Genomic DNA, 26,378 nt, shown 5'->3' with positions numbered 1-26,378 from the left:
GTGGCACGTGTATACAATGGAATATTACTCAGCCATAAAAAGAAACGAAACTGAGTTATTTGTAGTGAGGTGGATGGACCTAGAGTCTGTCATATAGCGTGAAGTAAGTCAGAAAGAGAAAAACAAATACCATATGCTAACATATAGGTATGGAATTAAAAAAAAAAAAAAAGGTCACGAAGAACCTCGGGGCAGGACAGGAATAAAGACACAAACGTACTAGAGAATGGACTTGAGTACACAGGGAGAGGGAAGGGTAAGCTGTGACAAAGTGAGAGAGTGGCATGGACATATATACACTACCAAATGTAAAACCGATAGCTAGTGAGAAGCAGCTGCATAGCACAGGGAGATCAGCTCAGTGCTTTGTGACCACCTAGAGGGGTGGGATAGGGAGGGTGGGAGGATGGGAGGGAGGGAGCACAAGAGGGAAGAGATATAGGGATATATGTATATGTATAGCTGATTCACTCTGTTATAAAGCAGAAACTAACACACCATTGTAAAGCAATTATACTCCAACAAAGATGTTAAAAAAAAAAAAAACCTCACCTCTGCTCAGATAAACTAATTATCACCACAGGTAATCAAATCTGAAAATTTTTTAATCCAAAGAAATGATTCTCTCCTTTCAAACAACTGCATTATACAAACCATAAACAGACTATTCTAAGAACTAATGAAATTAAAATACAAATCAATCTGTCTCAAATCGACATATTATGGGAAATAAGGCAAGACCAACAACCTACTAGTCTATGAAAAGTAACAAAGCAAAACCCCAACATGAACAGAAATAAAATCATCCTGATCAGAGCACACGGAACAAAAAGCTTACAGAGCCCACTGCACACAAGCTCTGCTTCATTCAGGTTCTTTTCAGGCCTGCCTAGAAGATCAGTGGCTAGAGGGGTACCACCCGAACTCTGACCTTGAGCACTGCCAAGAGCCTCAAAGAGTCTTGATAATCCCTGTTTCAGAAGAGGGGAGGTTAGAGTAGGTTCAGAGGAGCTTCCACTAAAGCTCTCCAGCTTGCCCCATAGGCCAAAGGTCTCCCTCATCAATCCCAAAGACAATCCAACAGTCTCCTTAATGATCTACCCATCTTTCCTCACACTTCAGCTATCCACTGTCCATGGCTCACATTGCTCTAGAAAGTCACCAAGCCCACTGGTCCTGACCCAGAACAAAATCAGGCTGTCAGACGTCAACTGGGCCTTGACGCTGGGCAATGCTTAGTTCTGACTTCTTTTTTTTTTTTTTTGGGACACACAGGCTCAGTGGCCATGGCTCACGGGCCCAGCCGCTCCGCGGCATGTGGGATCCTCCCGGACCGGGGCACGAACCCGTGTCCCCTGCATCGGCAGGCAGATTCTCAACCACTGCGCCACCAGGGAAGCCCCAGTTCTGCCTTCTTGACTGTCTAAACAACTTCATCACAGTGGTTATTCCTTGACCTCGCCATTCCTTAAGCACCCAATCAAGGCCTTCTCTTTCATCATCCAAGGTAAAAGCCCCACCCTTGGCTTGACTCAGAAAATCAAAGACATCTAATGGAAGCTTCCTCAATTTCCCTCTACATCTCTCGTACTTTTCCTTGTTTTTGTCTAGGCTGTGCTTCAAGTTTCCAAGGCTCATCACATTCATGAGGCCAAGACTTTCCATCTGCCACCTAAACAACTTTGCCTCATCAATGATCTTCTCTCTGGGATTTCAAATCTGTCAACAGTGCCTCCTTCCCCCTCTGCCTTCAACATACACAAAAGCTCTGTCCATTCAGCTTCAATGCTTCAGTGTCTCTCTGAAATGCAGAGCTGTCTCTGGGAAGATGTTCCTTCAGGGCCACACCTCTGTCTTCTCACAGCATTATATTCCTGCCTGGGGTCTTCCTATACCATAAGCCCAGGCAGGCAAGCCCCTCTGTCAATGCCCACCATGGTGTCTCTGACATCAAGCACTATTATACCTGGAACATTATAGGAGTTCAACAAATGTTAACAAGAAATGAATATTTTGGTGTGGCTATCTGTGAAGTTACCATTTTCATTCTCTTCTTCCACTTATTTTCAAACTCCTCAGACTCAGGAGTTTTTATCGTCCTTCTTCATTTCCTCATCTTCCATTCACGGCACAGCCCTGAATGGACTAAACTACACACTTATTTTCACAGTTAGATCTACTGCTTTTCAATTCTCTTTCCTCCTACCACTCCCTATTCCTGAGAGAGGGGATGCTGTGCACCACCACCATCCCATTATTCTCCCACACATCTCTGCCTCTCCTACCAGGTAGATATACTCTCACTTGTAGAGTGAGAGTTCATGTCATCCTCCCCTTCATTCTTGCTTCCTACCTGTCCTCTTCTCTACCTAGTCAAATATTATCTCCTCTTAAGTTACAAATCAAGTCCTACCTCCAGTACTGTGACAAACCTAGGAATGGAACAAGCTCTGGAAAAGGGCCTCTCATTCCAGCTCCAGGTCAGTCCTTGAGAGCTATTCCCAGCCCTGGTTAATCCCAACCTTGGAGATGGCCTAGACAGTCTTAGCCAGTAGGGCGAGGGCAATGTTAGAGAAAGAAGGGAAGTCGAGGCTCCACAGATTCTCTGAATTAAAGCCAAGCCCTGGGTATGAGGGCCGGAACTGGTTTTGGCAGCTAGTTTTCCATTATCCCTGATCCAGTCTAAGTTTTTTTATTTAAGTCAGTTTGCGGGTCCCGATCTTTGAAAGCTGAGGCTGTGCAACTCTAAGTACTCTTTATTAAACCTCAGAGAGAACCGGTAGATGGAGGAAGGAGAGGAAGGGGAGAATAAGGGCCTAGGGTGAGCATTAAGCATATAAACGCTTGTCAGAAAGCAGATGTCCAACCATCCAAGTCCGCAGACTGCAAACTGGACCCTGGCCTTCCCCATCCAGGTACTTAAGGCCAAAGCCCAGGCAGAGATGCTCTGGTGCCAGTATAGTGCTCAGCCAGCTAGTCTCAAAGTGGCCTCAACCTTGACAGTGGCCATCCTGCCCTGGCCTCCACCTGCTCCCCCCAGGGGTTGTGGAATTCGGCTGCTATGGGGCAGTGGTCAGCCATCCTGGGAGAAGTCCATATATGGGAAATGGTGTCTCTCTGAAATGAAGAGCTCTAAACGGTCCTTGTGGAGCCATGTGGGGCCTTCATGTATTCCAGCCCACCATTATTTTCTCTCCCAGTACAGGGTAATTTGGAGCCTCTGACATTGCTCCTACAGGTCTCAAGAGGCCTGGCATCCTGCTATGCCCCCAGCAGTTCCCTGACAAACTCATACTGATAAGGAATAAAGGAGATGCTCAGAGTAGAGACGCTTAACAAAGGCTAGGGAGGTGGCAGTAATGGGGGAGATGGACTAGAAGTATAGGCAGGAGAGAAACAAATGAAGTTCTCGGGGAATCCCCAGAAGACTTGAAAGGTTTCAAGGTAGAGGAGGAAGGCACTATGCAGAAGGAGGCAGCACCAAAGATAAGCTCTGCTGAACACCTCATCATGAAAAATTGTTGGAGATAGCAACTTGTGTTCAAGAGAGGACACAGATTACCACACCACACAAAAAGCATGCAGTTTCCTCTATCCCGCCCCTGCTCCACCTTTCCAGCACTGCTCTGAGCCAGGGTGAAAGATCATCCAACAGAGGCCCCTTGCTATAGCCCTCCCTCAGGCCATTACCTCCCGGTGGAAGCCAAGAAGTCCCAACCTCCCCACTCTCATGAGCGAGAGGAGCTTAGGTATGAACTGCCCTTAACCAATACTCCTACTCTCACCCACTGCTCATAGGCCTCGAGGTGTGTGTGTGCCTGTGTGTGAACGATGGGACACAAGCAGGTCATACTCTTGTGGACCATCCTGCGGAATGAGATAACCTGTAAGGAAGATCCCTCCTGACTAGGGGAGGAAGGGAGGGTCACCTGCCTCCCAATCACAGAGCTGGGTAGGTGGCAGAAGGCACTGGGAGCTTTGCCCCTTAGTCCCACCTCAATTGTAGCCTGTGAAAAAAAAAAAGTACCTGGTCTTTATCCCTGGTTCCTGAAATGACTCTTGCAGGGGATGGGTGTGTGTGTGTGTGGGTGTGTGGGGGTGTGTGGGGGTGGGGTGGGGTGTGTGTGTGTGTGTGTGTGTGTGTGTGTGTGTGTGTGTGTGTGTGTGTGTGTTGGAACTTTTAGCCCCACCTCCAGGGAGGAAAAGGGGGCTGGAGACTGAGTTCAATCTCCAATGGCCAATGACGTAATCATGCCTAAATAATGAAACCTCCATAAAAGTCCCTAGGGGGCTTCCAAGAGCTTCTGATTGGTGAACACCTAGAAGTACTGGGAGGGCAGTGTGCCCAGAGAGGGCATGAAAGCTCTGCACCCCACCCCCCATACCTTCTATGCATCTCTTCCACTTGGCTATTCTGAGTTGTAGCCTTTATAAAAAACCAGTAAACATAAGTAAAGTGTTTTCCTGAGTTCTGTGAGCTGTTCTGGCAAATTATCAAACCTGAGGAGGGAACTGTGGGAATCCCTAATTTATAGCTGGTCAGTCACAAGTCCAGTGGCCTGGGACTTGTGACTAGCATCTGAATTAGAGGCAGTGGGACTGAGCCCTTTAACTGTAGGATCTGACACTAATTCCAGGTAGATAGTGTCAGAATTGAATTGAATTATTGGACACCCAGTTGGTGTCTGAGGATTGGAAGATCACACAGCCTCTTCTAAGCTGCAAGGGGCCAAAGGCCTCACAAAGACAATCCTGCCGAGTCACCCAGACCAGAGTCAGGTGTTCCTTCAGACAGATGTCCAGGGCCTGAAGGAAATCAGACTCCTCCCTTAAATGCCTGAAACACAGTAGTTGGTCTACCATAAATGAGGTTTTTAAAATTCAATTCCCTCCTATTGCTCGTGCAGATCTGAAATGATCTGACCAGATGGCTGGTGCTCTATAATTCTTGGATTGCTCTCATCAGTTGTTGATGATTTAGACTTCTTTTTTTTTTTTTTTTTTTTTTTTTTAACCCCCTCACATGAACGTGTTCCTGCACAGGCTTCCTGCATGCTCCCATCAAGTGGCTCTTTGTGCTAATGCCAATATTTCAGAGGCTCTCACACAGTATTTCAGAGCCTGGAAGTCACCTCAGGTCAATAAGAAGCCCCAGGTCTAAGCTTCCCTAAACCCATATGAAGCCAACATATAGCACTGGGTAAGGGGCAGAACAAGAGAGGCCTTTACTCAGATAGCCTCATCGCCTCCACTTTTCCTTCAGGTCCCCAGGGAAAGGGAGGCAGCAGCAAAGGTATATTTTTAAAATGACAACTATAGCCATTTATTGAATATTTCCTATGTGCCAGGCCCAGAGTGAAACTAATCTTGTTTCAGTCTCACACCATCTCTGTGAAGTAGGTATTTTCATCCCTATTTTCATATGAGGAAACTAAGGTTCAGAGATTCTAATCAAACTGACCAAGGCCACACAGCTCAAAAAGAGAACTGAGGGCTTCCTTGGTGGCGCAGTGGTTGAGAGTCCGCCTGCCGATGCAGGGGACACGGGTTCGTGCCCCGGTCCGGGAAGATCCCACATGCCGCGGAGCGGCTGGGCCCGTGAGCCATGGCTGCTAAGCCTGCGCATCCGCAGCCTGTGCTCCGCAACGGGAGAGGCCACAACAGTGAGAGGCCCGCGTACTGCAAAAAAAAAAAAAAAAAAAAAAAAAAAAGAGAACTGAAGGTGGGTTTGGAGGTTTAGCATCATAAAATTTGACTCAAAGCTCTACCAAGATCTCAGGGATAGAGAGAAGGCCCTGGCCTGGCCTCCCCATACCCTCCTTTGTGCCCTCATTGAGCACAGGACACTTCCACCAGGACATCCAAAACATTTTTTCTCTCTGTATCCTCTGTGAGACCATAAGCTGCTGGAAGGCAGGGGTCATGTCCCATTTGCTACCCAGAAAGACATTATGGTACAGTGGTTAGGAGCTCAAGCTTAGGGCCAAACAAAGCTACATCTGAATTCTGTCTCTACCACCTACTGGTCATTTGGCTAAGTCACTTCTCTCTGAGACTCATTTTTGTCTATGAAAATGAGGGTAGTTATAGCACCTGCCCTCAAAAGATGCCTGGCACAGTCGATGCTAAGTAAATGTGAGCTATTATCTGTCTCTGGCTACCAGTACAGTGCCTGGCACAAAGTAGGATCTCAGGAAATGCCCAGGGAGCAAAGGCCCACAATATCTGGCTGTGATCAGTTTTCTCTAATAACAAGTCCACAGACACAAAGCCTGGGGTACAGGGGTCCTCAGCCCTACGACAAATTCCTGGGTTCCCTGCCCAGAACCCACAGGACCTGCCAGCAAACAGCTTTCCTCTGCTTGCTTGTGAACAGCTGATGCTGAATCCACACTCAAATGCTTGCTGTGCCTCCGTAAGGTATGACAGATCCCAAAATAAACCAAGAGAGAGATAGAGAGACAGGAAAATCACTTCCAGGAACAAGCGACTCACAGTGAGGATGCTGACAGTAGTAACAGAGGCAGGGAGACTTCAGGAGAGTGACCTACAGCTGCTCCAGGGCTAAGTGACGTGACTGGGGCCCAACTCCTATCTGGCCTGGTAGGAAGGTCCATGAAGTTACGGGTTGGTCCTCTGGTATTCCAGGCCACAGCAGGCAGTCAGGAAATCTGCCTTCAAATGAGCCCATACCACGTAGCCCAGTACCCCCTCCTTGGAGACCTGAGGACAACAGAGATGAGGTCCTCCCTTCAGAGACCTAAAGAGACAGAAGGTACTGAACTGAAATCAATAACTGTCAACATAACTAGCCATTTTGCCATTCTCTTAAAAGTCCCCAAAAGATATTCCACCATCTTCCTATGCCACGCACCTAGTTCTCAGGCAGGAAATGCTGTACTAACCCCTTCTGCTCCCTTATCAAAAATCTCCCTGGAAGGAAAGAGGGAGAACATCCCATGACCATGGAAGTCTCTCCTTGTCACCATAAGTTCCCTTCCCTATCTAAAGCCAGAGAGGACAGGAAGGCTACATACTCATGTACCCTCACTGGCATCCAATTCCACAATCAAGTTTAAGGAGTGGCACAAATGGCAAATTTACCATTAAAAATCAGAACTGCTGTTTACTGAGTAATGTCTTCATGTTGGGAATCCTCAAAACAGCCTCTGCAGCAGGCAGGGCAGGACATTCCCCGACATCACCAATGGGGAAACTGAGGGCAGAAGGATTCAGTGACTTGCCCAAATCCCCTAAGTAGCAAAGCTAGGATTTGAACCCAGGACTGGCTCAGTCTAAAGTCTGTGCTTGGGACTTCCCTGGTGGTCCAGTGCTAAAGAATCTGCCTTACAATGCAGGGGATGTGGGTTCGATCCCTGGTCAGAGAACTAAGATCCCACACGCCACGGGGCAACTAAGCCTGCACGCCACAACTACCGAGCTCACGCACCTCAACTAGAGCCCATGTGCTGCAAACTACGGAGCCCACGTGCTCTGGAACCCGCGCGCCACAACTACAGAGCCCACGCACCCTGAAGCCAGCGTGCCACAACTAGAGGAGAGAAAACCTGCACGCCACAACTAGAGTAAAGCCCGCGCACCACAACCAAGAGCCTGCGTGCCGCAACAAAAGATCCCACATGCCTCAACAAAGATCCTGCATGCTGCAACTAAGACCCGACACAGCCAAAAATAAATAAGATAAATAAATGAATAATAAATAAATCTTTAAAAAATAAAATAAAGTCTGTGCTCTTTACCACTAAACTATACGACCTCCTCATTTATCTACTCACCCTGGGACCGGCTACATTCCTTTAAACCTTTCAGTAGCTGTGATGGAAGCTCCCAGGCAGCATTCATTATGTGGTGGATTAAATATACTCTGATTAAAGGCAAGTGCCAGCTATCTACACAGACCACTGAGATGTCAATTTCCTACCAACAAACATAACATATAAAACCTTAATATACACACAGAACACCTTGATCCTGTCCTGGGACCTAAGAGAGTCTTGTCTGCCTCGACAGTACCAGACTCTCAATCACCACACATCAAACCCTGTGGCCATAACAAGCCTCTCACCTTCCCTCCCCTCACTGGTCCTGCTTTGGGGGTGAGTGTAGGTGAAATGAAAAACACTCTTGGGATATGGAGCAAGCATGTCTGGACCTAGACTTGCTTTGCCCCCAGAGCTGAGTGTCTGTGCTCAAGCACAACACCCCAGCCTTTGGGGCAGCTTCAAGGGAATTTGGGGCAGAACAACTTTATAAGGGGCTCTTGAGAAACTAGAAGGCAGAAGATGATGTCAATGGGGCAACAAGTTAAATATAAAAATCAGTACTCCACTCTAATTCTCCAGGAGGTGCTCAGAGCCCCCAGCCTGCCCTTGTTACACAGGCTCTGGCCCTCCCTCCCCAAAGATACAAAAAGGGCTCTTTTGCTTAACCATAAACAGGAGCCCCACTGCCCAGAGGCTGGGCAAGGGCCCTGGGTCAGAACTTTCAGGCTTGTTCTGCAATGTGGACTGGGGTCTTGAAGGGTGCCACAGGAAAAGAGACGGTAGGAGTAGGGATGACAGGACATTGACCTCCATCGGCTCCAGGTACTTGCCTGGTTAAAAGTGGTACACGCACTTTTAATCACATAATATCAGTGGATACAGCGTACATCCTCCACTTCCCACACCCTGAGAGCCCCTCTAGTTTTAGTCCCCAAAGACCAGGGGGACTCAGTTCTCAGGGAAGGTGGGGGAGGGCAGCCAGAGGTTGGATCTGCTGAACCCAATACCTCCATCCCTAAAATCTCCCTCTACCCAACTCCATTAGCACCTACTTCGTTTCCTTGGTGATTCATCACTCTTCTGTGGCAGCAACTACCCGCATGCAAGCCCAGCAGGAGTGATATTGCTACCAGATAGTTGGCTGGCACAGCAAACGCTGCCCCTGCCAGCACAGCAGCAATGGGGGCAGTGAGGACATGGTGATGAATATCAGCGAGGAGTTGATGAAACTATACTCTGGCAGCTGCCAGGGCTTGCCATCCACCCGCCACAGTGCAGAACACAAATAGCCTACTCCTGAGAATGGGCTCAAGTGTCACCACAGTCGGTCTCCAGCCAAGGACAGCAGGGACTCTAGAAGGACAAGTGGGAGGAAGATGGGTCCAAGCTGGGGTCAATGACATAGGACAAGTTGGCTGAATGACATAGGTCAAGTCACCTAACCTCTATGAGCCTCAGTGTTTTCATCTGAATATAAAGACAATAATAGCTCCTATTATTGTGAAGACTGAACAAGATTATGCACATGAAGCACGTAGCACAGTATCTGAATGTGGTAAACACCACTACTGCTGGCTTTTTTCATTATTATTTTAAGCCCTGGGCCCAGGGCCATAAAAGGGTTAGAAAGTTGTTCCTTCTGAGGATGCTCTTAAAAACCAAGCCGGAACAGCCCATTTCTTGGCACAGGTTCCTTTAACAACAGAAAACTCCTGCCCCGCACCAGTGCTCCGGACTCTCCCATGAACAATATTTCAGCAGCACTGAGTCGAGCAGCAGAGCCCAAAATAGCATTTGCAGAGTGAGGCACATGTCACTGCCTCTCCTGTGCTTCAGAAGTGCAAGGAAAGAAAGTTTTCTATCACTTGTTCCAAAAGCTCGGCCACCCACCACCTGCCTTCCTTCCAGGGCACTCAGATGCCACAATTTCTGTTCTGCAGCAAAACGAAGGTCCCTGAGTCCTGCAGCAGCAGCCACCCCTACTCCCCTCCAGGAGGCCAGAGAGGGGCTGTTCCTTCAAAACAGCCCTGGGGGGAGAAAGGACATACACATTTTGAATTTCAAGTGTGTTTCCTGGGGACAGCGCTGGGCTTGGTACCTGGCTGAAGTGCCTGCCACTCATGGGTAGGGTGAAACACCTCCAGGACCTTGGGATCCAGCTCCTCCTCTGCTGTGGTTTCCTTTCTCTCTGTTTCTTTGGTGCTGCTCTCCTCTGGGTTGGTCAGGGCAAACTCCTTCAGAGAAAGGAAAACACAGGCCATGAACCACCACAGTTGGGTACCAGGCAAGCAGAAAGAAAATGGCCTGGGGCAGTACACTCTTCTCCTCCTTGCCCTTGCTGCCCTCCTTAGCCCTGCTTGGATCTTTCACAAGGTTAGTGTCAGAACCAGTACAAGTGAGGTGATATGGTTAAATTAACACAGCATGTGTTGTATGTATATGGCACTTTTGTATATGCATTAAAAAAAAAGTTCAGAAGGTTCCACACTATCTTGAGGGAGTTCAGGAAACATACTGGGGAGAGGGGTTGACAAAACGAGACAATAAGAGCCTTTTACTTTTTACTTGATAAGCTCCTATCTTGTTTGAAGTTTAAAATTCATACCTATTACTCTTACAATTAAAAACTAAAGATATTTATAAAAGAAAAAACATACATATGAATAGGAAAGTAAGGCCTCAAATGGTCAACACAGATATACAAAAGCTGGCAGCTAAGGCCCAATTAATTCCTAAGCAGCCCAGAAGGGCAGAGTAAGGGTGTGGGTACCTTCATTACCCAGGGTACCTATGGAGCATAAATGACCTCTTAGGGCATTCCAATCCATGGAAGAAGGGGTACAAGTGGGAAGGTGCAAGTCCAGCTGGGCTGAGAGAGGAAGATGCCCGGGTTGCACACCTCTTCGTAAAACCTGTTTCCTTCCACCCCATGGAGAGCATGGAGGATTAATGAGATGGTGTAGAGTGCTTTGAGCTCAGGAGACAGAGATGTAACATAAACACAAAGTATTATTCATCTTTCTCCTTCCCAGCCTCCAATCTTCCTGTCCCATTTTTAAACCTGTTGTTGCATAAAAGCAGTAAGGCCTCAGGAAATTGGAACCAGAGAGTTCCAGAGCTCTGGGAAATTACATTTGGGAGGGCAAAGTGGAACCCACACTAGAACACTGGGAGATTATTTCAGCCCTTGCAACTCCCCTGCCATCACTTTTCCTCCACCTCCCAATTTTTCCCCTAATAAGAGTAAGTATTTTTCATGGATTCTTCCTATGAACCCAAACCTGTGCTAGGTACTTTATGCAGATCTCATTTTGGTCTCCTGAACAATTCTAATCCTACATGGGAGGTAACAATGTATCCCTTTCAATGTGCCCCAGCACAAATCTGAGCTCAAAAGAAAACAAGGAACAGAGAGTAGATGTGTGTGAGACTAAAGAGAAGACAGACTGGCAGGAGGCTCCGTGCATTCTAAGGGCATGGACATCAAGCTTTCAACAACTGAGTTTCCTGAGGGCAGGCACTGTGTCAGTCTCTTTCACCACTGTATACCCCTTGCCTAGCCCAGGGCTTAGTTTGTAATCACACAACAAAGGAACAAAAGGCCTTCCTCCTACAGACAGGTATGTCTTTTGGATGTCTTTTGGAGGCAAGTCCAAAGAGTTTGCTGGAAGCCAGGAACTAGCCCCACACTCCAGAACAAAGACCACTTTGTCCACTAAGTACCTGCAGCCTATGTACTCCAGGGCCCAGCCATGCTGGTCAGTCTCTGCCAAAAGCACCATACACGAGACCATGGGACTAGAAGACCGTTAATAAGATTTACCTCAGAAGTATGTGGACTAAATGCCTCCAGAGGCCAGGCAGGGATGGATGTAAATGAGTGCTGTGTGCCAGGTGTAAAAACAACCAGGAGTGGTGGGACTGTGAAAACTGGAGTCCTCCTGCCTTGACTAAGAAACACAGCTGCTACTCAGCTGCTCCACCACTGCCACAAAGGCATTCAACTTGATGAGAAACAAAAATCCAGATTTTTATGTGACATTTTCTTACTTTTAGAACACTAAGAGGGCCGAACTAAACATCTCAAAGCTTTACATTACAACTCTTGCTTTAGTGTATCTATTAGCCAGTTAACTCCTGGCAGGTACAGTTGTAATCAAGTAACCAAATCCTCAACATCAAGAGAAGCAGAAAGAGGCAAGGGTAATGGTGATGATGAAAATATGGCAGAAAGCCCAATCCAGACAAGGCTAGTGTTCATTCTGATGAGTATGGGCTGAGAAAGCCTCTTTTTCTAGATCTTTAATGAGATTAATAGAGTAGGTTCAAGAAGAAGGATTACAAAAAGATATGAACCACTGAGACACATGCTTCAAGCCCTAGGAAAGTCAAATGCTTTCTGCAACAATCCCATCACTGCTCAAAATGTTTTTTAAGCTTCCTCTTGGAAGCTTATTTTAAGCTACACACACACACACACACACACACACACACACATTCACACTCACACTCACAATCTGCCATTATTTTACAGATCACCTGTTTTTAGTAGAGGTGATATAAATTTGGTGTTCCCCTGTCTGGTCAGCTCACCCTATTCACCAAATCTGGCTCTGAGTGACTGTGGCAAGCACTGAGGGAGGTTCAGTCACACAAACATACTACAAGCTGGACAATCACTTCAAAGGTAGAACTGCAGAAAAGGTTTTCAGGAAAAGCAGCATCATGGAGATGAGGTTGTAATGATAACAGTAGCTACCATTTATTAAGCCCTCACCCATATTCCTGGAACTGGTCTGAAGTGCCTTCCATGCCTCACAACTCATCCAAGTTTCATCTATGAAGCACATACTTTTATTCCCATTTTACACATACAGGGCCTGTGCAAAACCACACTGCTGAGAAAAGAAGAGCAGAGATTTAAGTCCGGGACTGCCTGGCTCCAAAGTGCATGCATGAATTCTGACTCACTTCTGTGTTTCTGTTCTTAGTCATGTGTTCTAACGGTTGTGCCCTGGGATGCTGAGGGAAGGAAGCAGGGTCAATGAGATCACCCCAGCACATTTATCGGCACATCCTCCTTCCCTTTAATGACTGTGTTTAAAGAAACACCGTCCCAGAGAAAGGGACGACCCTCTCTCTGCTCCAGCAGTGTCCTGAACAGGAGACAAAGACCAAGAGGTGAGGGAGGCCAGCCAGCCCTTGGTCAGCTCTGAAGTAAATCTCATGCTCTGGTGACCTCTCAGTTGGCTTCTCCGAGCTCCCTTCCATGCTGAATCCTCTCTTCTCTCTGCCATCATTACTCTAAATACCAATTTCCTCTTAAGTGGCAAGAAATCCCAGCTAAGGTGTTAGCTGACAACAGCTTACCATGTCACACTTCCTTATAATTGTAACTGAGTAAGAGATTCTTAAAGACCAAAGCCTTCAAGATCCAAGAGAATGAATGAATCTCTCAAGGTAGGTGGATAGATGCTGTAACAGAGATAGACTGAGAAGGCAACATTTTGGGATAGGAGCCTGGCTGACAGAGCCCTAAATTAAACAATGGAAGCAGCCAATCCTTACTAAAAAATAACAGCTGACATTTATTGACCATCCATTAGCCATACTGTGCCAGTGCCAATGCTAGGTGCTTTATATATACAATCACATTTAATCTACACTAAAATTTAAGAGGGAGGTACCAACCCTGTTTTACACATGAGGAAACAAAGCTCAGAAATGGTCAAATTAAAAAAAAAAAAAAGAAATGGTCAAATTGCCAAAGTAGGAGGCAAAAGGGAGTTTACCAAGACTCTGTGCTCCTTCCACTGGGTTCCACTACCTCCCTCATCATCCACCACCTTTTGAAGGCCAGTATACCACACAACCACATCCCTTTAGCATTTGCACTGCTCCTAAGATGTGGCATCCCAGGGAGATGCCATAGCAGGAGCCAGGAAGGGAGGCTGGCTCCAGATCATACCCTGATACACACAGCCAGCCTTTGCTGGGTGGCCATTAACCTGTACAAATGCCTTTGGGGTGGACAATTCCAGGTCACTAGGAGCATTTGCCTGGACTCCAGGTTCTGAACAAAGGATCATGACCACTCCCACCTCCCCCACCACCCATATTCACTGTTGTGAAGGTGGCTAGCTGCATAATTTGGATTTTAAATGCCATCGGGGCAGCAATTTTTATGGTATGAGAGAAAAGATGCTTCAACTCCTACTTGTACTTAGCACATGATGAAAGATTATGACAAATGGATACAGCTTAGGAACAGACATAAGGATAAAAGCAGCTTTTGCTGATGAAAGTCAGTATTAACATTTTTCTGAGATTAGACTCAAAAGAGCTAATATAAATGGGCCAGAATAATTATGGCTCTGAAAGCTCATCTATTTGGTTGGACTATTATCCAAAAGAGACTTACTAACACACAGTCCTTAAGTAAATTCATCAGCACGCTTTTGTTAATTGTGCATCTGCTAAAGCTCATGATGGGGAGCACCCAGATCCTCATGAGCTGCAGGTTGGAGGGGACACAGCCCTGAACCCTCGAGACACTTGGGTGCTTTTCTGGGCCAGGCTCTGCCAGAAACAGCCCCAACTTCATGCCATGGCCAGTCCCACCCTCAGAGGCCAATGGGATCCCAGTCTCATTCTCCTTGAAGAGGAGGCCAAAAAACGGCAGCAACAAGATCTTAGTCAAAGAACATTAAAAGCTCAAAAGGATTCGTGACTCCTAACTGTACATTCTCTCCTGCTCTACAAAGTGGGGAGAAAGGCAGAGAGAAAACAAATGACTTCAGAGAGAAGGTGGAAGCTTGCCATGAGCCAGAGGTGAACCTCAGCTGAGCTGGATTAAATTCATCACAATTGTCATTTGCACTTCAAGGCCCTCCGGCTCCAAAGCCTCCAGCACTTTACCAATTTAAGTGGGACCCCTGGGGTTGGAGAAGGTGGCCAGGGGAGGGTGAAACTGTGAGAGAGCTGACAGGGCATCTCAAGGAAGAGGAAAGAGAGGGTATTGGGAGTTGATCAAGGGCAGGCTGTTGGTGGGGCAGGCCAGGGAAATGGGGCCAGGACATCCTGCAGCCAGGCCAAGCTCAGTGCCTTCTTGGGCATTCTGCCCCTGCCTTTGGCAATGAGAGAAACCCTCAGGAATGAGGTCTGGTAATGAAAAGGAGGCTGTAAAGAACATGGAGAAAAGGACAGAGGGAAAGAGGATACAGAGCTACAGACAGACTGAGAATGCACATGGATGAGCAGAGCAGACAAAGCAGCAGTCTTACTCGGTGCTCACCACACAGGCACCCAGCCCCTTGGGGAGAATCCTGACCTTCCCAGCTCTGCCACAAACTAGCTTTATAATGTTGGCCAAGTTACTTAATATCTCTGAGACTTAATCTCCTCCTTGTCAAATGAGGATAATTGTAGTTGTCTACTTCATAGGGTTGTTGAGGGGATTAAATAAGGATACATATAAAGCACATAATACAATGCTTGGTACATAGTAAGCTTATCATATTATCATCATTGTTATATCATTATCATCATCATCATCTCTTCCCCAAAGAGAAACTGTGTCGTAAGCTTTAAACAGAGGCCAGAGGACTAAGGGATGGGGGAAGAAGTACACATACTCCGCGACCCAGCACTGGTCACATTCCTATAAGAAACTCCCACAGCAGCCCTGGTGGCATGGAGGCTTTCTTGGACCCAAAAAAGATCCCTCTATTTGCGGTAAGACACTTACCGAGTTCTTATGACTGAGGCAGAAGGTGAAGCAGGAGGTCATCAGCATGCCGAGCAGCATGCCCAGAGGAGCCATCCTAAATAGGAGCAGGCCCTGGTGAGGCATAATTAGGGGCCTGAGGAATGTAAACACAAAAAATAGAAGGTCAACAGGAAGCTGGTGCTTGACACCCCTCCCCCTGCCCCAGCACAGTGATTCCCATGATGTCACCTTTTTTGACAGATGTCAAACATTTCAAATGATGTCAGACATTTCCTGAATAGAGGTATCACAGGTCTTCTACCCCAAAGGTAGATCAACCTGAAGTAAGCCTCCATTCCCCCACATGGGGAGATATGCCTTGGTTAAAACTGTACAGTAAACCAGGACCCTTGCATGAGCTATAATAGCCCTGGTCCCTTCCTTCTTCATTATCCGGGTTGTTATTAGGTTGCACAGGGTGGTGGTACTGGCTATGGTGAAGAGAGAAGGAAACTAACCAAATGATTTGTGTGTGAACAGACATGGGCCCAAATTCATATGAGCCTTTATAACCATTCACTTCTAAACCATATCCACTGTTATACCTGAAGACAGATACCATCAGCACCCTCTAAAACAGCAAAGTTCAAAATTCCCAAGCCATAAAGCCTTTTACATCACTTTTCAGACAAACACATCAAAGTGCAGGCCCTAGTAGCTGTTAAAATTTAAATAACACAAGGATAAAAGGATATTCCATGTTCACAGATTGGAGGCTTAATAATGTTAAGACAACAATACTACCTAGAGCAATATGCAGATTCAATACAATCCCTATCAAAATCCCAGTGGTGGAGAATTGGGGAATTCTCTGGCAGTCCAGTAGTTAGGACTTGGCACTTTCACTGAAGTGGCCCAGGTTCAATCCCTGGTCGGGGAATTAAGATCCCGCAAACCACAGCATGGCCAAAAAAAAAAAAAAACCAATGGTGATTTTTTACAGAAATGAAGAAACCCATCCTAAAATACATATGGAATTTCAAGGGACCCAGAACATAAAAACACTGAAAAAGAAGAACAAAGTTGGAGGACTCACACTTCCTGATTTCAAAACTTACTACAAAGCTACAGTAATCAAAACACTGTGGTACTGGCATAAGGACAGACATATAGACTAATGGAATAGAATTGAGAGCCCAGAAAAAATTACATATATGATCAGTTGATTTTCAGCAATGGTACCAAGACAATTCAATGGGGAAAGGACAGTCTCTCCAACAAACTGTTCTGGAACAACTGGATTTCCACATGCAAAAGAATGAAGTGGACACTTCCCTTACATAATATATAAAAATTAACTCAAAATGGATCAAAGATATAAATTGAAGAGTTAAAATTCTTAGAAGAAACATAGGGAAAATCTTCATAACCTTAGATTTGGCAATACTTTCTTAAATATGATACCCAAAGCACGGACGATAAAAGAAAAAATAAATAAATGGAACGCCTTCAAAATTTAAAAACTTTTGTGCCTCAAAGGACATTATTAAGAGAGTGAAAAGACAACTCAAAAAATTAGAAAAATATTTCTAAATCATCTATCTTAAGGGTTTAGTATCCAGAATATATAAACAACACCTACAACTCAACAACAAAAAAACAAGCAAGCTAAATTAAAACAGGCCTAAGACTTGAATAGACATTTCTCCAAAGAAGATATACATATGCCAATAGGGACATTAAAGGATTCTCAACATCATTAATCACTAAGGAAATGCAAACCAAAGCCACAATGAGATACTGTACCATTTTACATCCACTACTACTATAGCTATAATTTAAAAACAACAACAACAACAAAAAAAAGGTAACAAATGTTAACAAGGATTTAGAGAAACTAAAACCCTAGTACATTGCTGGTGGGACTGTAAAATGGTGCAGCTGCTGTGGGACAGTTTGGCAGTTCCTCAAAAAGTTAAACATAGAACTACTATATATATATAATCCAGCAATTCCACCCCTAGGTATATATTCCACCCAGAAGTTCTGAAAACATTAACTCAAACAGATACTTCCATGTGAATGTTCATAGCATCATTATTGACAACAGCCAAAAAAGTGGAACAACTTAAGGATTCATCAACAGATGATTTTTTTTCAAATGTGGTACATACAATGGAATATTATTCATCCATAAAAAGAATGAAATTCTGATACATGCTTCAACATGAATGAACCTTAAAAACATTATGCCAAGTGAAATAAGCTAGACACCAAAGAATAGATGCTGTATGATTCTACTTAAGTGAAATATCTGGAATAGGCAAATTGGAGTAGTAAAAACATTTTGGTCAGTAAACTAGAGTGGAAGTCAAAAGAACTTAATCAAACTGGCAAATGACTGCAGAAAGAAAGGCAGAAAGAAAAAAAAAAAACCTTAGAAAAATTCAGAACCTGTCAGTATCAGCCCAGACCCTTATAAAAGGTTTTCGTGTTGGTCACTCAGCCCCAATACACCTCATTAGGCAGTTTACTCAAAAGAGTATTAAATGAATTAATTATACGGGAAACACCTCTGGAGAGTATGGGGTTTTACCTTTTCTCTTTCCTATTCCTGCCACACTCCTCCATGTTCCACCTCAATAAATTGGTCCTGTGACAAGACTGCAGTGGAGCTCAAAGCCCTGCCTGAACCCACTATAAGAAGTTATTACCCGGTGACCAGCCCACACCTTCTTGGGGGCAGACGGAAACTTTCCCTAAGGACATCTGGAGCCGTGAAGGAAAACAGCCCTGCTGGACCGGCACTGTGCTAAAAAAGCACAGCCAAATGGAAAAGCAAAGGCTTGGGAGCTAAAAATAGATGCTATACTCACCCAGCAGCAAAAGCCTTTGCTTTCTGCCAGTTTCTCCCCTCTTTTTTTGTAGACAAAATGGAAAGGCTGAGCGCCACATGAGCTTTCCCCAGCAACCTGGCTCCCTGGGGCACCAATCACACTGAAAGACACGGACTAAGTTCACAGCACAGCACTAGGTTCTGGAGAGGTGCCTGGCCATGTCTGGGTGTGCAGAGGAGTGGGAGTGCAAGGCTCAGTGAGGATGAACAAGGGACAGAAACTGCCACATCAAGAATGAGAAGTCAAGAAAGGCCCAGGGAGATGGGTCCCAAGAGGACACAGCCCTAGAGCTTCCTATAATGTCCCATACCTTTTTTATTCTTGCATCCTTGGCTGTGGGGAAAAGGAGAACAAAAAATGGAAGTAGGGGACTCACAGCATTATCAGGACAACATACATTAAGAGAGAAAAGGATTATCCAAAAGCCACAGACTTCCGTTCCCCTACATGAGACCATTCATGTGTATAAGCATATACACACACACAGAGAGTTAGACGCTTCCTTCTTACAGCCAGGGATAAACACCTGGAACTGATGCTGGGGGGAAAAAAATGAGAAGGAACAGATAAATGAGAATGAAATCAAGGGCAAAGATGACAAATGAGCAGGAGGAGGAGGCCTAGAAGGGACTGAGGAAGAAGAGGTTGGGGGCAGCTGATGCACTAACAGTGTACCCACCTCCTGGAGTGGGATGGCAGGCCGGGTGAGAGAAATGGCAGCTCCCACAGGGCTCCTTGCCGCCTCCATCACCTGCACACACACACACTAACGCCCTCAGAAGCATTTTCTGACGATACTGACAGGTTGATTCGCAAATGGATCCTTCATCTCCCCCACCCCCGATAATTCCATGTGGACTGCACACCTGACCTATTCATTGGCTCCATATATTTTTCCATGAATCAGAGATAAAGAGAGAGAGAACATGGTGGTGGGGGCAGTGCCTGGGGAGAGGCCTAGGAGCAGTGAGGCTGGGAGAAAGGTGTGAGACAGTTTCCCAGGCATTGCAAGGGTACCCAGAGAACAAGTGCAAACTCTGCACAATGCAGGCATGGGTAATGCTGTCCTCTGTCCTCATAAGGCCTGGCCTGTAACTATGTCACCTGGGCTTTGTCCTCATTCAAGAAGTGGCGATGGAGAGCAAGCAGGCACGTTTTCCCTGGGCTTTACACTGAAGCTGGGGGGAAGGGGGAAAGAGGAAAAGGAGAAGTGGCCCACAGTTTGGTTCTGCCAGGATGGTCCACCATCACAAGCAGGGACATAGGCAGCAGCAGCAGCAAAAGAAAACCTCAGACCCTGACATAAGTAAAGCCAAAGTCATGGAATCCCACTGAGGCATAGTTTGGCACTTGGTCTGAGGTTAGCGCCCTCCCCAAATCACTTGCCACCCACTAACCCTGAGTTCACCTGATCACCTGCTCGTGTACACCCTGGGTAACAAACCTTCCCATCATCCTTGGCTCTCAAAAGAAGACAGAACTACATCTTTTCATTTATGGCCTTCTTCTGACTTACAATACCATCACTCAGTCCAGGAAAGGGGAATGCATTTCAGTGTTTCACCAGTAACTCTTTCCTTAAGTATCCTTGGGCTTTGAGACAAAAGAGATAATAAGGTACTTGAGATGCCCATTTTTCTATCAAAACTGGCCACATGTAGTCTGTACTTCTACTTAAATACAGGTTAGATGCTCTCAGCAACCTGTATTGCCAGCCTGGAGCAGATGCTTGGGGCACAGGTGGGAGGAGGCCCTTGGACTCACTAGCCCTTGCCTCCCTGGTGCCTTATGTTCTCCTCTCAATTCAGACAGGACTCTAGGAGGGGACTGGGCCGTATATAAACAAGACATCTTCCTGTAACTTTTATCTTCTCTTAAGGCAGGAATACAAAAGAATGGCATGAGGATGGCAGGAAGCCAACAGAGGAAGGAGGAGTGGAACTGCTGGACCTCCTAAAGCTTCTGACATGCTGGTAGGTCCCATGGACAATGGCTGCTCTCCAGTCTCAGGGCCAGAGCACAGGGGGAACAGGTAAACATCACAAGTGTTCTGGGCAGGGAGACCCACCTCAGCAGCCTGCCTGGGAATGCTTGGGCCTCCCATCTTATAAAATGCTCAAGTTCTTAACCTACAGTGTATGTCCATGTATTTGTTTCCCCAAATCTTTTGGAAAAAGTGAAAGGGCAAGAATTTCTACTTCCATTTTATACGAAGGAAATTAAAGCAAAGAGATTTAAAACATTGGGTTGAAAGTACAGTACATAAATTTAGAGTCAGACACATCTAAGGCCAAGTCTTGGCTCTGCCAATTTCTAGCTGTGTGATCTTGGACACACACTTCACTAGGCCTCAGTTTCTTCATCTATAAAATGGGCATAATAAGAGCTCCTACTTCAAAGAGTATTAGGGAGGATTAAATAAAACAATGCGTGGAAAGTACATGGTACAGCACCTGGCACCTAGTTATCACACCATCATTAGACCGGGGATGAGGACTTGCCCCTGGACCCACAGGCAGTCAGAGACAGCCCAGGCACCCTAGAAATACTCTTCAGAGCTCCCTGACTCCTGCAGGATCTGCATACCCTCTAGCTGACCCCACATCTCAAATTTTAGGACCAAAGCCTTTTGCTGGGTATCTGCTTTCAGGAGGTGAAGGAAATAGATGTTAGAGGAGGACCCCCACAGCTAAAAATGGAGAGACCCTAGCCAGGTTTTCTGCTGAGCACCGAGGCAGACCCAGCCCATTCAATGCTTTTCCCAGCATATTAGTGTCCAGAGAGCCAGGGTACCATCATGTAGAACTTCCACTTGCAGGAACAGCTATAAGACAGTCTTCTGCTTTACAAACTGACAGAGGATGAGCTTTTCCCACAAACACATTCATTACTATTTATGTGCTACAAACTCATACACACACACACACACACACACACACACACACACACACAGAGTCACTTACCTCTACACAAATAGAAGCTCACTGCCTAATTTGGGCAGACAAATATGAATCTGAAAAAACAATGCAAAGAGAACATTGAAAGGACAGTCCTGACAAGGAAGAACAATGTGCAAAGGCTTAGGAAAAGAAATGGATTTTTAAAGAATAATTTGAAGGACAAGAGAAGTAAGTTTGAAGAGGTCAGGCAAACAGGCTTTTTCCCCCATAAGACATAAATTAAACAAAGTCAGGAGGTAGACAGCAATTAAATAAAAAGAGGCTTTGAACTGCAAAAGAAATGTGGCTTCTAACCCCAGTCTAGCCCTAACTGGCTGGAAGGCTGGACCTGGAACATCCTTAAGCCACTGACCATTTGTGTAATGGCAACAGTGTATGCCCCAAATACTGAAGTCATGCCTAAGGCCATGCAAATGGGGACTGCTCTCAACAAACCCAAGGCACCCTAAAAGGAAAGTGATTAGGTGAGGCTACTGGAGGGTAAAAAGTTCACAATGGATCCAAGCCTCTGCCTGACCAGAGAGTTACAAGGCCAAAATCCGCTTGTACAGCCTGCAAGGGAGAGCCCAAGTGAGGCCTTTCCAGTGGCAACACAGAGACAGGTGCTGGCCCTGCCAGAGAGCACATGGAGCCAAAAACGGCTCCACCGGCCCAGCTGGGACTGGAGCTCTGGAAGGAAGGCAACACAGGATGGGATGAAATAGGAAGGGGGCATTCCTGACCCCTCCTTAATACTCTGTACTCCAAAATGTGGGGGACATGGCCAATCTCATCCCTACCCCAGTAGAGAAGAGAACAGATCTTCAAGAAGGTAGCTAAGTCACTACTAAATATAAAATAGATAACCAACAAGGACCTACTGTATAGCACAGGGAAATACACTCAATATCTTGTAATAACCTATAATGGAAAGGAATCTGAAGAAGAATAGATAGATATGTATAACTGAGTCACTTTGCTGTACATTTGAAACTAATACAACATTATAAATCAACTGTATTTCAATAAAAAGTTTTTTTAAAAAAAGGTAGCTAAGCATGTTAACAAAAAACTGCAGAGACAAAAGACAATGCTCCCTCTAAAAGAAATCAGGTGACAAGTAGAGTGACTGAATAAAAGGGAGCCCAGCCTGGCCCTCTCCAGACCTATCCCATTCAGCCCCAGCCTTCAAAGAATCTGAATGCTAGAAGGGAGCTTAAGACTTAGTCTTCATTTGGACTGCTAACAATCCAAAAGACACAGCAGGCACTTGATACCTACACACAGAAAAACCAGAGTTCAATGCCTTCAATATGGGCTTGTCACTGCATCCAGGAAGGCTCTGGCAACTTCATGCCTGTTGAAGACAAAGAGGTAGAGAGGACTAGGGCAGAAGAAGAATTTTGGTGCCATCACCCAGAGGTGACAACCAAAGCAATAAGAATAGAGTTCCTGTATTACAGAGAAAACTTAAAGAGAAAGGAACAATGGGCCAAGAAGAGTTTTCAAGCCATGACTGTACATTAGGAAAAGAAAGAGGATGGGACTTCCCTGGTGGTCCAGTGGCTGAGAATCGGTCTTGCAATGTAGCGGATGCCGGTTTGATCCCTGGTGGGGGAACTAAGATGCCATATTCCGTGGGGCAACTGAGCCCGCATGCCACAACTACAGAGCCCAGGTGCTCTGGAGCCCACATGCCACAACTAGAGAACCTGCGCACGCAACTAATGAGCCTGCGTGCACAACTAAGACCCAACGCAGCCAATAAATAAATAAATAATTTTTTAAAAAAAGAAAGAAAGAAAGAGAAGCAATCCAGGGACCAAGATGAAGAACATTAAGAATAGTGCAGAATTACACAGGTCAAGAGAGGAGGGAATCCTGAGAAAATCAAGTTGTGGGTTCAACAAAGTCAAGAGGTCAGTCAGAACGAGGATGAGAAAAGTCACTGGATTTGGCAACAAGGAAGCTGGAGGGCCCTTCAACAGAGGGCACACTTGTGAAGAAATAGAGGCACAAGGGTAGAACACCTGGAAAAGTTGAGTAGGTCCACTGAAGTTTGGAGATTTGGGGCCACTTCTCTAAATCCAATTTTTTCAACCTTTCCCCTAGAGTCATAATGATAACAGAGAAAATACTGACCCCAGTGGTCATATAGAGAGATTCTACGATGCCATATGGTAGGTCCCCTTGATGGAGTAGAGCTACCCCTCAACACACACATCCTCAGGATAGTGATGGGCACAGTCACATCAGTAGAGAAAGGAGGCAAGGAGACAAAGTCTCCAAGAACAAACTCCCATCAGACACACAACTCCACCTTCTCTGAGCTCTCAGCCATGCCTCAGACCGCTCTGAAGCTTTAGTCCTTACACTCTGTAGAGCTGTAATAATCATAATTATAGCACTTGGACCGAGGGATAAAGAGAAATACCCCCATTACACCCAATTCCCTAGTATTAAAATGCAGTATCTGGGCAGACCAGAAGAAAATAAATTCTGTACAATAATAATTATAGTCAACATTTATAGAGCACTTTCTATGTTCCAAGCAAAGTTCTAAGCTCATTTACTCTTCACCACAACCCTGTGATGGGGTTCTAATATGCTGCTTATTTTGCCCATGAAGGGACTAAAATTCAGAGAGGTTAAGTAATTTGCCCAAGTTCACACAGTCAGAGAGTGGTAGAGTCAGGAATCAAAGCCATTCCGGCCCCAGAACCCATGCTCTTTCTACAGACCATGCTGCCTTTCCAGTGGTCTACGAAATCAGCCATTCATTTTATTTGTTTTGCAACAATGTGAATAAAAAGGCACACATTTTGTGTCAGGAGAGAAAGTTTTTAATGAGCCTACTGGAGCCCTCTTCCAGAGACAGCCACTTCTACCACATCTATATTTCTGCACGTCATACACACACACGCATGTACACATGCATGCACACACATTTTGATTACTGAATGTCCTTGGCACAGCCCAGCCCACAGTAGAGACACAGGCACTCAAGAAGAAGAAGGCCCTTGCCTCAGATTGCAACCAGTTCACTGGCACTCTGTGTGACTTGACCTCTTAACCTCCCATAACTCAGGCTCCCCAGCCGTACAAGAAGCAAAAGCATCCTTGCTGTCCCTCACAGAGTCCAGCACAAAGCACTCCCCTCATACATACCCAACTGTCTGGAAAGAACTTAGCAGAGGGGAGGAGAGAACTATATTGGGTAAAAGTTGGCCAAGATGATATCCAAGCTCATTTACAACTAGTCTCTGATCCTATTCCCCACGCATGAAATATATAGGACAGGATTATTTCTACATGGCAGATGAAGAAAATAGAGCCCAAAAGGGTGAATGGGGCTTGCCTAAGCACACCAGCAAGCAACCAGGCCAAGTAGAGAAATATACCAGCCGTGGTCAGTGTATTTTCCACTAGGCTCCAGACTGCACATTTCTAGCAGGGAGTGGGCAAGGAAATCTACTCCTTATACTTGCTCCCCGACACTGCATGAGGTCCTTAGAGTGATCAGCCTGTGTCTCATGAGAGCAGCCAAGGTTACCAAAAACTCTACTCAACTCCATCTCTACTCCAGACCTGGATTTCCACCCAGGTCTCCCCAATTAGTTGTGGGACTTTGGGCTAGCCACTTAACCTCTCTCCAAGTTTCAATTCCCTCATCTAAAAAGGGACTTAATAGTAACTATTTTGTAGGATGGGTGTTAGCATTAAATGAGATGATATGAAGCATATAGCTCAATGCTTGACACAAACCAAGGGCTCAAGAAGCTTGTAGCTCTCACTAACAACTACTGTTAGAGAAAATTCTGAGCAAAGGACAGAATAAACAAAAGCAGTGAGGCTTCACCCCCGTATACAAATGTCTTCTGTTCTGATAATCAAGTCTCTCCTTGGAACCCAGCTTCCCTGAGCTGCAAATCTGCCCACACACCTGGACTACACTCTAGGTGGCTACAGAGGCATTTCCATTGAAACCTTTAAGCGATATTGGCTGGCTCTGCATCAGTGCCCACTGGAGAGTTGACTAAGTTCAGAGCCCAGCTTCCTGGTGATTCAGGCCTGTCTTCATATTCCTGCTGCTGCTCTCATACCTCTAAGAGAGAATAGGGAAGGGAGGAGCAGCAGGGGCAAATTCAGCAGACTTAGACTGCTTGGGCCGCCCTAGACAGGGTCAGTTGCTATCCAGGGAGTAAGAGCTCCAGGGCCACCTCCTTTCCCTCTCCTTTTAAACTAATAACTATATCTCCTAACAGTAAGCATGATGGGCTTTCTTTATAGCCTGCTCCCCAAGAATACCAGGACCTTCATACACTCATCTACAAACCACAGTCTGGGGCTGGAGAGGGATCAGAGTTCATCTTTCCTTTCCGCTGCTGTGTCCAAACTTCCAGCAAAGGTCAGGGCCTCATAGTGGGACTATGGTAGGATACAGAGGAAGGTATGACTTCTAGTCCATAGCTCCAAATGGACTATCTGCAAATCAGTAAGCGCACCAACCCTTATTCTGTGCCAACCACTCTGGCACTTTGGATTACAAGCATTCAGCATTCACACTCTAGAAACAGGTACCTCAGGTCCCCTGAGCACACTGGGAACCACACTGTATTAAAGAACATACAAAAGATACCATCACTGTCCGCAGGTGTTTTATGTTCTGTTGACCATCAGTGAGTAGCATGGTTTTCCATATCTGAGTCTCAGACAGTACAATTAAGAAGAAAGTGCTCTTAAGGAATATGCCGTGAGAAAATACTGTTCTGGGCAACTTGAGACACAAATTATAACTTTGAGATAGGCAACAATTAGGGTGATCCTTAAACTAATTGAGGAACCCCAAGAAAACAGCATTTACTTACAGAAAACCTTAGTGGCAGCACAAGTACAGATCACCAATCATTGAACCTGCGACTACCATGTTGGTATTGACTATGTCCTCCAGGTAAGTCAGCAACTGAAACAACATTTTTTTTTTTTTTTTTTTTTTTTTTTTTTTTTTTTAACGGTACGCGGGCCTCTCACTGTTGTGGCCTCTCCTGTC

The 26,378-nt window shown here is 45.7% G+C and overlaps 1 protein-coding gene across 7 annotated transcripts in view; it reads right to left on the bottom strand.

Moving 5' to 3' along the window:
• The window catches only part of SIL1 (SIL1 nucleotide exchange factor), a 248,443-nt gene that overhangs the window by 165,733 nt on the left and 56,332 nt on the right, over positions 1–26,378 (bottom strand). For 3 of the 7 annotated variants that reach the window (XM_028493286.2, XM_028493282.2, XM_055086792.1), the window contains 2 exons: positions 15,532–15,646; positions 9,883–10,018 (listed from right to left, as the gene is read on the bottom strand). In XM_028493286.2, coding sequence (XP_028349087.1) covers positions 9,883–10,018; positions 15,532–15,636 — 241 coding nt within the window. In that variant the 5' untranslated portion in view covers positions 15,637–15,646. Of the gene's footprint in view, positions 1–9,882; positions 10,019–15,531; positions 15,647–18,088; positions 18,139–18,224; positions 18,241–21,352; positions 21,403–26,378 lie in introns of those variants that run through there. The other 4 variants (XM_028493285.2, XM_028493284.2, XM_028493287.2 and 1 more) reach the window with 3 other exon arrangements.

Source organism: Physeter macrocephalus, chromosome 8 (genome assembly GCF_002837175.3).
Source record: "Physeter macrocephalus isolate SW-GA chromosome 8, ASM283717v5, whole genome shotgun sequence".
In the NCBI taxonomy this organism is placed as follows: Eukaryota; Metazoa; Chordata; class Mammalia; order Artiodactyla; family Physeteridae; genus Physeter; species Physeter macrocephalus.
The sequence above is the reverse complement of the archived record's forward strand: the minus strand, read 5'-3'. Positions and strand labels throughout refer to the sequence as shown.